This window comes from Monopterus albus, unplaced genomic scaffold, assembly GCF_001952655.1.
Source record: "Monopterus albus unplaced genomic scaffold, M_albus_1.0 scaffold343.1, whole genome shotgun sequence".
Classification (NCBI taxonomy): Eukaryota; Metazoa; Chordata; class Actinopteri; order Synbranchiformes; family Synbranchidae; genus Monopterus; species Monopterus albus.
In genome coordinates this window covers 157177-167759 of record NW_018128223.1, presented here as the reverse complement: position 1 = coordinate 167759, position 10583 = coordinate 157177, and the positions used below count along the sequence as shown (strand labels likewise).

The window sequence follows — 10583 nt, the reverse complement described above, 5'->3', positions numbered from 1 at the left end:
CCACAGTCCACACTTTTCCTCAAACAGAAAGCACTTTGAGTAGGAATCCACAAACAAGACAGTTTGTCGATCATCAGAGGCTGTTCCCCAATCACATAACATTTTAGGCATGTAGAAACAACATCACCATTAAAGCAAGTTATTTACATCAGTATTAGTAATGATGTTAGTGTTAGTAGTTGCCGTAGACTTTTCCCAGTCACCTGTCAGGATAAAATCAAATTATTTGGTTCCCCTTCACAAATTCTTTAAGGACAGTCAAAATGGGAGCATTAAATTTAAAATTCACCCATCTTACTCCTACCTACGTAGACAACGCCAAATTCTGTCATGGCAAGAGTGAGATACCAACTAAATTAATTCAGACAAACCATTACAATTTAAAGGATCATTTAATATTACAATTATCCTAAATAACTAAATCTGATTTATTATTAACTACTACAGGCCCATAACCACTCAGCTCAAATAAGTACAAATACTGTCTATATGTGAAGTACATACTGTTCTATTACATATTTCTTCTGGAATCTGATTTATTATTAACTACTACACTGACTTACAACATTTTAATTCAGGTTTATTTGTATAGCACCAAATTACAACAAAAATCATCTCAAAGCACTTTATATAGTAAGGTTTAGAACTTATTATTAATATTCATATTATAGAGGAAAAAACCCAACAGCGGGGAGGTAAAACTCCCTTTAATGGAAGAAACCTCCGACAGACCCCGGCTCTTAGTGGGCGGCCTTCTGCCTTGACCGGTTGTGGTGAGTGGATGGAGGAGAGAGAAAAGAAAGTGAAAGCAACAAGACACAATAAACACAACAACAATCAAATACTGGGCAGGTTGATGTGGCTCATCAGAGACATAGAGCTCCAGAGCCAGGGCTACCTGCAGAAAGGTACAGGGAGAGAGAGGGCACACTACGTATTTAACTTCACAAACAGCTTGTACATTTATACTTACAGGCATATGCTTCCTATGCACTGAGAAAGGAACTGTTTGTTCATGTTTTAACTCTGTTCACTCTGCTGCTGTTAGCATGACTCACACAGTAGCCAACAATGGTGAGCTCCTTGTGGTAAAACCAGAGGCAGTGGGGCCCGTCAGCTTCCCAGCATGAGTGAACCAGACAGGCTGCTAATGATACTGTGGAAGCTAGCCGGCTAACGTGGGTGCTACTGAGAGTGTCCAGTACTTACCACAGTTACCCCATGCACACACTGTCCATCTCTGCATTTGCACTCATAAAACTGTTTTGACTTGAGTAAAAGGGTGATTATTTCAGCCAATAATGCAGTAATTTGCCTAACCCTGTAAATACTGTATGATGTGATTGGACTGCCTTTCAACAAATGGCAAACAGGTTATGAGAAAATGCCTGCTGATCAGATCTAATATAGACTTATTGATTAAACATCTTTAATCAGTCTGGTTGGGATGGGGTCTAAGAGACATGTTGATGGATTGGATGAAGTAATACGTTAGCTCAGAGAGATCTAATGGAGAGAAGCAGTCTAAGTATAAATGAGGCCTAACAGATGTTTTTGAAGCTGCTGTACTTGATGATATACTGTATATGTGAAAATTGTGGGAAGAATTTGATTATTTTTTATCTGTAATAATTGTGGGTGTATTTGTGAAAGAGGTAATGAGGTCTTTATTGTATGGATGCTGATTCAACATCCATACTATGTTATCCTGTTCTTTATTATTATTATTATTGTATGGATGCTGAAAAGCATTCATACTATGTTATCTTGTCCTATATTGTGTGGATGCTGTGCAGCCACACTCTTGTTTTTCATTTTTATTAGTGTGGATTCAATGCAACCACACTCTTGTTTTCCATATCTGATTATAGTTTCTTCCATACGTTTTTCACCGCTCATCTCCTCCCACATACTTTCAGCTACCCCCAGCATTTATTCCGAAAAATTTGCCCCATTAAAATGAATGGGAAAATTCTACTTCAGTATAGTTTCAGGTAGATATGCCTTTCAGGTGTCAAAAAGTTCAGCATTTTCAGGGCAATCCTTCAGCACACAGCATCCACACACATTTTCTTCAGAAAATGCATTTCTCTAGTTGTGTGGATGCTATGCAGCCACGCTCTTGTTTTCCATTATTGTGTGGATGTGAAGCAACCACACTATGTTATCCTATTCTTTATTATTATTCTGTTTTGTGCCACTGTTCTTCGGCGTTCAACTAGTCCAGCATACTTTCACCTAGAAAGACCATTAAAATGTGAAAATGTTCATCTTATTAAGGACATGTGCTTGTATACAGATTTTTTATAACTTTTATACTTTTTAATAAAATCAGCTTTTTGCACAAAAATTTTCCCATTGTGAAAATGTTTGAACCTTAATATCTCCGGCATACCTTGGGCTAGAAACACCATTTCAACTCTGTTCAACTCGTGAGAAGTTCAGCTACCAATGGTGCAATCATCTTGATGTTTTTTATGGTTTCTTTATAATTGACATATTTCTCCACAGACAATGAATGGGCCAATGCAATCCCAGTGGCACCCTCTGAGTCATGTGACTCCCTGCTCTAGCTGGTCTCTCTGTGTTTTTCCTTTTCCTCCTTGCCGTATTTCTGCTCCTATTATGCCACCCTTAAGCTTTATACACATATAACAGATAAAACTCGTAGAGAAAGTTGTCACGAATCCAACTGTCATTGTTATTGCGATGGGATGGACGGTAGTTGTGTAAGTCACACATTTCAGAGCGTACCGTCTTACTGCTCCATAGACTTGCAGTAAAAAAGATGCTGAAAGGAAAACGTCGGGGTATTTATAATTCACCACGTTTCCTTCATTTTGTTTAATATCTTGACATAATACAACAGTGGAATAACACAACAGGGTATGAAACTGAATGCAGATGTCACGTTTGCTCATTGCCGCATCTCTCGCTGTCTCGCTCCCTCTCTCTCCCTGCAGACACTCCCAGCAGAGCTGATTCTCATCAGCTAAACATTTACGAGCGGCTGAGACGGGCTGACACCGCCAGTTCGCTGCATCCTGCTACGCAGTTTGGCAGCAGAAGACGCTACGATCTACTGTTTATCTCTTCCCTACAACGATGCTACTGTAACAAGCTCGAGCCTTCCAGCTATGCTATTTTCCATAGCGTTTATAGTCTTATAAAGCATTTCTCTATGCAGTCCAGATGGGTCCAATTTTGATTGATAGTTGAGATTGTGTTGCAGTTTCAAATCTTATAATGGTTGTATTTTCAATGTTAGAAGCAATGTGAATTTTCTAAACCCTTGTATATTTGTTTACTGTCTTGTATTCAAAATCAACAATACAATTCTGGTAGTCTGCTGAGATGATGCCTCTGGCTCTGTAGGATTGTTGGTGTTGATCAGTCTGATCCAGCAATGCTGTGTCTGCAGACAGGCAACTTCCACTCCAAATAAATCCAGGTTCTCCTTATTGCTGTGTGTGTGTGTGTTTTTGATTTAAGATTACAACAGCAAAATACATACACTGAGTTTTTCAAATAGTATGAATGAATACAGATATTTGATTTCAGAACAAACCTTTAAGTACAAACCTGGAATGACCAACAGCATTTGCCAGCTCTGGCAAACCAGGTTTGGGCCACCAAAGGGCCGTCATTCTTTGTGGTATGTTGGCCGAGTATAAGTGCATTGTGTGGGCCAGAACAGTTTCAGCACTGGCACTGGACGTTAGCCTAAGGCATACCTTAATCAAGCCATGTAATAACGACGTGCTGTATTCGGCCCAGATTAAAAGTGCCTCAACAATGCTGTTACAATTGTACAAATAACATTTATTTTGAATTGAATAACTTGTTCTAAATAACATATATTAAATGAAAAATCAAATTAAATTACCAAACGTCAAATTCAAAAAAATTTAACTGTAAACTGAAACATGACGACCATAAATAGTGCAAGAGTAAAAGAAACACATTTTGCCTTGGAACACTGTCAGTCCTTAACAGGACAATGTTTATTGTATTGCATTTGTTATAGATATCAGCAGCTCCCTGCTAGTCAAACCAATAATAAACCCTGGGAGAATAAAGATGAACAATTCCAGGTTCATGTTTGTCTATTCTTATTTTTTCATTCTACGCTCTACAGTCTTGCACCCAACAATAACGCTGATAAACTGAGGAATAACAAGATTAAAATACAATTTTCAGCAGCAGACTACATCACCTTCAACAAGCAAAAATAATTACCTTATAACCACTAGCTTGATTCTCACATCTACCACAAATAATACTATTCTATACCGTTCACCCCAACACGGTTTTCAGACCCCCCCCCTCCAAAAATAATGTAAAATACTGATCTCCCCACCAAGAATAAATCAAAACAAAACAATAAAATTCCTCAACTTTACCAGACAGTGAGAGGTTGAAACACGATACCTACTTGGTTCATGACAACAAACCGTGGCCGCAACCAGCCAGAGGATTAGCATTAGCAATGTTAGCGTAAAATAAACAATGTTCAATCCTACCCGTTAACAACAAAATCTCCGGGCTATCACGCTCTCACCGTATTCACCCAACTTAAAAACTAGGAATGACGCCGCATTTCACCACTTACTCCTGAAAATTACCTCGAAATTAACAACTCGTTTGCAGCCGTTCACAAGAACAAGATGGAGGCCTTCTTATGGGACACTTTTTACTGTTACACAGGAAGTGGAACTAAAAATCTACACAACATTAAAAATTAAATCGCTAGTAAATTAAAGCAAATAACACAAATTGAACACCTTTACCGACCATTCTTATCCACAAAAAGGTTTAAAGATTTACTACCGTATTATAAAAATGTTAAGCATTTTCAGGACGATCTTTCAGCACTCAGCATCCATACGCATTTTCTTCAGAAAACACATTTCTCTAGTTGTGTGGATGCGAAGCACCCACGCTATGTTATCCTATTCTTTATTATTATTATTATTATTATTGTGTGGATGCTGAGTCAGCATCCATACTATGTTATGCTAGTGTTTATTATTATTCTGGTTTCTTTCATCTATCAAAATGTTCAGCTCTTCAAGGACATTCATGTTTCGCTACAGATTTTTTCTAAACTTCATACTTTTGAAATATTTAGCTTTATTTTGAAAATCTTGCCCTATTCAAATGAATGGCAAACTTCTACTTCAGCATACATTCAACTATTTCAGCTATTAAAATGTTCAGCTCTTCAGGGACATTCATGTTTTTGTTCAGAATTTTTCTAAACTTCATACTTTTGAAATATTTAGCTTTATTTTGAAAATCTTGCCCTATTCAAATGAATGGCAAACTTCTACTTCAGCATACATTCAACTATTTCAGCTATTAAAATGTTCAGCTCTTCAGGGACATTCATGTTTTTGTTCAGAATTTTTCTAAACTTCATACTTTTGAAATATTTAGCTTTATTTTGAAAATCTTGCCCTATTCAAATGAATGGCAAACTTCTACTTCAGCATACATTCAACTATTTCAGCTATTAAAATGTTCAGCTCTTTATTTATTGCATCTCATCCTTCAGATTATTGAATAAAGAACTTCAGCCATTTCTTCTCATCTTTCAGATGTTTCAGCAATTGATTTTAGGCATTTTCCAGATGATCTTTCAGCTTATCAGCATCTACAAGCATTTATGCATTTATGACAGGAAATGCATTTCTCTAGTTTCTGCTGAGATCTAAGCTATATTCTGCATTTGTTTCATGTCAACTCCTTTGTTGTTCTTCCCCAGATTTTCTCTCTTGTTGCTGGATTTGGAGGAGTATTTTTTTGAACAGCACACCGCATACAACGTGACAAGCAGGTAATTCAGGTTATTAACAGCAATGAGTCATCTATATTTAGTACAGGGATGGAAATAATGAAATACAATTCCCTTTGTTTCTGTAACAAAGTAGAATGTTGTGTGCCTGTATTTTTTTATTTTGAGATATTTTACTTTGTTGCCATTTAAATTGCCTCCAGAGTAAAATAAGTTGGATTCCTCGATGTAACATTGTAGATAAGTCACCTGCTTCAACTGGTTCCAGTGACTGAGAATGCAAACTTTAATTTAGCTGCAGCGACATTACTGGTGCAAGCTGTTTTAGCATTCAGGGCTGTTGCCATCCCGGCCGCAAAGTACTGGACTCTGGCACTTTTTTGCATGTGGCTGCCAATGAAACCTAGAGAGAGAAAGAGAGAGAGAGGAAATCCTCAGCCCTTGGTGTAGAGGAGTGATGAATAAAGAAAACGGAGTTATTTAAGCTGCTGCTGTGTGAGATGATCAGGAAAGTAGTGAAGAGGCAGGAGCATCACAGAAGAGTGAGTAGGAAGCAAACGCTGTATCACTGACAGTTTGTTGTAAGTTTGGTTATTGTAGAGCTGCTCAGCCCCAGTGTTGTCTCAGGCCTGTGACATTCCAAGCTGACGGTCGGCCATCGGTCATTGTCCAGCCATCGGTGAGTGTCACTTGTCTTAGGTTTTGTGGTGTGTCTCACACTGTTGGCACTAGTTGGACCCTGTTGGTGGTGTTTCAGTCAATTCAGTGTGTTGACTCGGCAGCGGACCCCGTTGGTGAGATAGACCACACCGATTGGCGGCTCAGCTTAACTAATCGGTGCACATGAAGAGAACAAATTGGGAAAGCCCCTTGCACCTGTGACTGTAGTAATAGTGATTTCACACATTTAGTGCAAGTATTTGTATAAATTTTTAGTGTCTTGTCCCTCATTTTTGCATCCCTGAATGGCAACCCCTTAAATACATACTGCATATTTTTCTGTTTCTCCACCACAAAACTCCACTAAGACTTAGTTAATATGAATACATGCAAATTCACTGAACCAGAAAATGAGTGTTCTCCCAAGTGTTTACAAATTCACTGTGTTTTCAAATTTTTTATAATATAAACATTGCAACATCTATCTCTACTACCACTCGGTCTCTACTGTAGATCTATATCCTAAAATCCCACAGTTCATTTTGTTACTTATTTGAGCAGATGTCCCATTCCCATCTTTATAGCCACAGGACACTTTACAAAGTAAGGTCTAGACCTTACTATTATCACTATTATTACAGAGGGAAAACCCAGAGGCTAGAGCCAGGACTGCGCCCTGAATTAACTGGAGGATTTTTATGGAATTATTGGGATATCTTGTTAGTAAAGAGTCACAGTAGTCCAGCCAGGAAGTAACAAATGCATGGACCAGTTTTTCAACATTACTTTGAGACAGGATGCTCCTGATTTTCACAATATTGCGCAGGCGAAAGGAGGCAGCTCTAGAGACTTGTTTTATGTGTGATTTAAAGGACATATCCTGGTCAAAAATGACTCCAAGGTTCCTCACAGTAGTACTGGAGGCGAGAGCTATGTCATCTAAAGTTACTATATGATTAGACAGCAGATTTCTAAGGTTTTCAGACCAAAATGACTTCACTTTTGTCAGAGTTTAGAAGTAAGAAATTAGAGATCATCCAGGCTTTTATGTCTTTAAGACATGCTTGAAGTTTGACCAGCTGATCTGATTCATTTGGCTTCATAGATAAATATAACTGAGAATCATCTGTATAGCAATGGAAATTTATGCTGTGCTTCCTGATAATATCGCCTAATGTGAGCATGTATGAGGTGAAGAGACTTGGACCTAACACCAGAGCCCTGTGGAACGCCGTAACTAACTTCAGTTTGTGTGGAAGATTCATCATTAACATGAACAAATTGAAATCTTTCTCATAAGTAAGATTTGAACCAACATAGTGCAGTTCCTTTAATCCCAATAACATGTTCATGTTGAAGGGCTTTAATTCATATTGTTGGTAGAGTGGTAACAAAAGGCAAGTCGACAGAAGGTGAAACCCTTTGTCACTGTTAAACCTTTTAGTGCAACATACGGCTATTTCCTGGAGGCAGTACAAACCAGTGTAAACTCAGTTTGTATTGAGTTGCAAAATATACTAGTAGACATACTGATACTTATATTTTGGACCAGCACTAGTATTGGTTGTGTGGTTAATACATCAGTTTAATAAATCCTGTTTTAGTTTAGTTTAGATTTTTCATAGTTTTAATTTTAAGTAATCAAAATTACAAATCTGTGGTTAATCACTCATGAGCACGATAATTTAACTGACCATAAGACAGATAATTTACGAAGCTGATGTATAAGATTGATTTGTGATAGTGATCTGAAAACATCCCTCTGGTCTCCCGTATGGCTTTGTCAGTAGACCCACACTTTATGGCACAAAATGAGATGAGAACCTCAAAAAACTAGAATCCTCTCCCAACTGGTAAATTCTGGTTCTATAATCTGTTGTTTATTTTCATTCTGCTGAGAAAATTTGTTTTTAACAAATGGTTGAGATGGAGCTTGCTTAAAAAAGGTGGCAGCATTTAATTGACTTTTTTTGTCAACTTTTCCAGAAGATCAGTTAATCAACGCTTTGTCTGTATCGCTGTGCAAAATATTTGATTTATCAGTTTTAAAGTCTTGATAGTATCAGTGTTGCACATGTGGCCCTATCCTAACAAACAGCAACATTACCTGATTTCCTTCCAGAAAAATCAGAGGTTCATTCAAGGTCTGTTCCAGATCGGTCATATTTGATCCAGAGAATCTGACAGAGCCGATTGTAAAGGTTTGTTTGAATAATTGTTTTATGTATAGTATGTGTTTTAACTCTTGCTAGGAGGCAAATAGCCTTTTTGAGTAAAATGTGAAATGAGGTATAAAAAAAATACTGAAGTTGACACAAAATTGGAAATATTGGGATCAAAATGTTCACACAGGAATCATGAAGGTCATCTTAATGTGGAAAGCTGAACAGTATAAGCTGTTTGAGAAAAGTGAAAATTGCCTAACATAGTGAAATCCAGACTGTTAATATAAAGGCCAGTATGACAGTACTCTGTTTCCACGATATTGTATAAACCGAAATGTAAATCATAATATGTAATTTTTGCAGATTCCCCTTCGAGACTGTGAGAACATCGAGCTCGTGGAGAGAAAGAACACTTTGATTGAGTGTGGATGGTTTAATCTTTGAAATTACATGTTCACATGATGATGTGTATTTAGTTTGTCAAACTGGGTTGGTTATTTCAAGAAGGCACATGCACATCACATATGTATGTACATGTTGCATCTACAAATGCATCAAAGAATTGTAATTTGGTCTTTGCATTTTGGGATGCACTCTTGTGCACAGCATTTTGGCTGACATACCCAGGTAGTTTGGTCTGCAACAAATTTGTAATTCAGTGTTTTTTAACGGTATCCCAAAATTCAGTTGTCATTATTTAATTCAGTGAATCAGTTTTGTGTTTACGTTTTCTTGGAGCGTAAATCTTACAAAGTATTTTTGTATTTTGCTTACAGGCCATCAGCCATCTCAATTTTATGTGGGCAGGTGAGTTCTAATTTTTTTGTTTTTTTTGCCATTACACTAATAAATGCAGATGGATTGTTTTATTTGGTCTTCACATTTTTCTATATTACTGTATATTTAATTGTTGCACAATTGTAATATTTGTGATGGCAGGTTTTTAGATAAAGGTCATGTTTTCACTTTGATTTCAGGTTATTTACATTAAAGAAAGCAACGTCATAGCACCTTACAGAAATGAAAGGGTGAGTCAGCTGAAATCCAGTATGGTTTTTCCTGTGCTCTCTTTACGTACCCAACCCAGTGCAGGATTATCTCCACTTGTTTTTATGCAGTAATTTAAACTGTCAGTAAAATGAAAAAGTGAAACATAAGGGTAATACTCTGTTTTGCCTTTGGATGAAGTATAGTCAGTCACAAAGCCTCAGATAAGATGGTGAATACCATTTCAGAACATGAAGGCATCACATTTGACACAAGCTAAATATCAGCTAGAACATGATTTTCTCATTGACAGTGATTTTGTTGAAGCCACCTTTAACCCAAAGTGAGTGCAGAAACTGTTCTGAGAACTTGGGAAAGGCTGTAAGACTGGTTCAAACAAGACATGCTTCCCAAATTAAATCACCTTCTTTGACTTATTTAACAGGGAGCAAAGAAAATGACCTTTCAGTTTGAAGTCTGGAGTAAAACAGAAGATGTTGTTCAAACATTACTTCAGGTATGTGGCTATTCCTAAATAACAGTGGCAGTAAATTTTCCAGCACCTAGTTATCATCACACAGTCACAGGAAGAAAGCAGCGTTTCTTTGTTAAACCTAGCTGTTAGCTGGTGTTCAGACTGAAAAACGCAGTTCCTTGCTGTGTTTAACGCAAGAGGCTGCATTGGTTTGGGGGGGGGGTTTCAGTTCATCTTACTTTTGATGAGAACACAGATGTGCTGATGTCATTTTGGTCCTTATGGATTTTGGTGGTGTTTGCAGCTTCACAGAGCATCTTGTCTGGAAAAGCTTGGAGACCAGAAGGCAATGGTGAGTCAGTCAGTAGTCTGAGTACAAAGTAGACCTCTAAACAGTGGTAAGAAAAAGTAACTGAAACCTTCATGTTATGTATAGACAAAGCACAGTGGGCTTAAGCTTGATTTGATTTGATTTTTGATTTGATTTTTGATTTGATTT

The 10583-nt window shown here is 37.4% G+C and overlaps 1 protein-coding gene across 1 annotated transcript in view; it reads left to right on the top strand.

Moving 5' to 3' along the window:
- Positions 1-10583, top strand: part of nsmaf (neutral sphingomyelinase (N-SMase) activation associated factor) — a 91926-nt gene that overhangs the window by 14052 nt on the left and 67291 nt on the right. The window contains exons 2-8 of the mRNA XM_020625024.1: positions 5768-5839; positions 8580-8658; positions 8986-9044; positions 9399-9429; positions 9600-9650; positions 10055-10126; positions 10389-10436. Of these exons, the coding sequence (XP_020480680.1) occupies positions 5768-5839; positions 8580-8658; positions 8986-9044; positions 9399-9429; positions 9600-9650; positions 10055-10126; positions 10389-10436 (412 nt within the window). The remainder of the gene's footprint in view (positions 1-5767; positions 5840-8579; positions 8659-8985; positions 9045-9398; positions 9430-9599; positions 9651-10054; positions 10127-10388; positions 10437-10583) is intronic.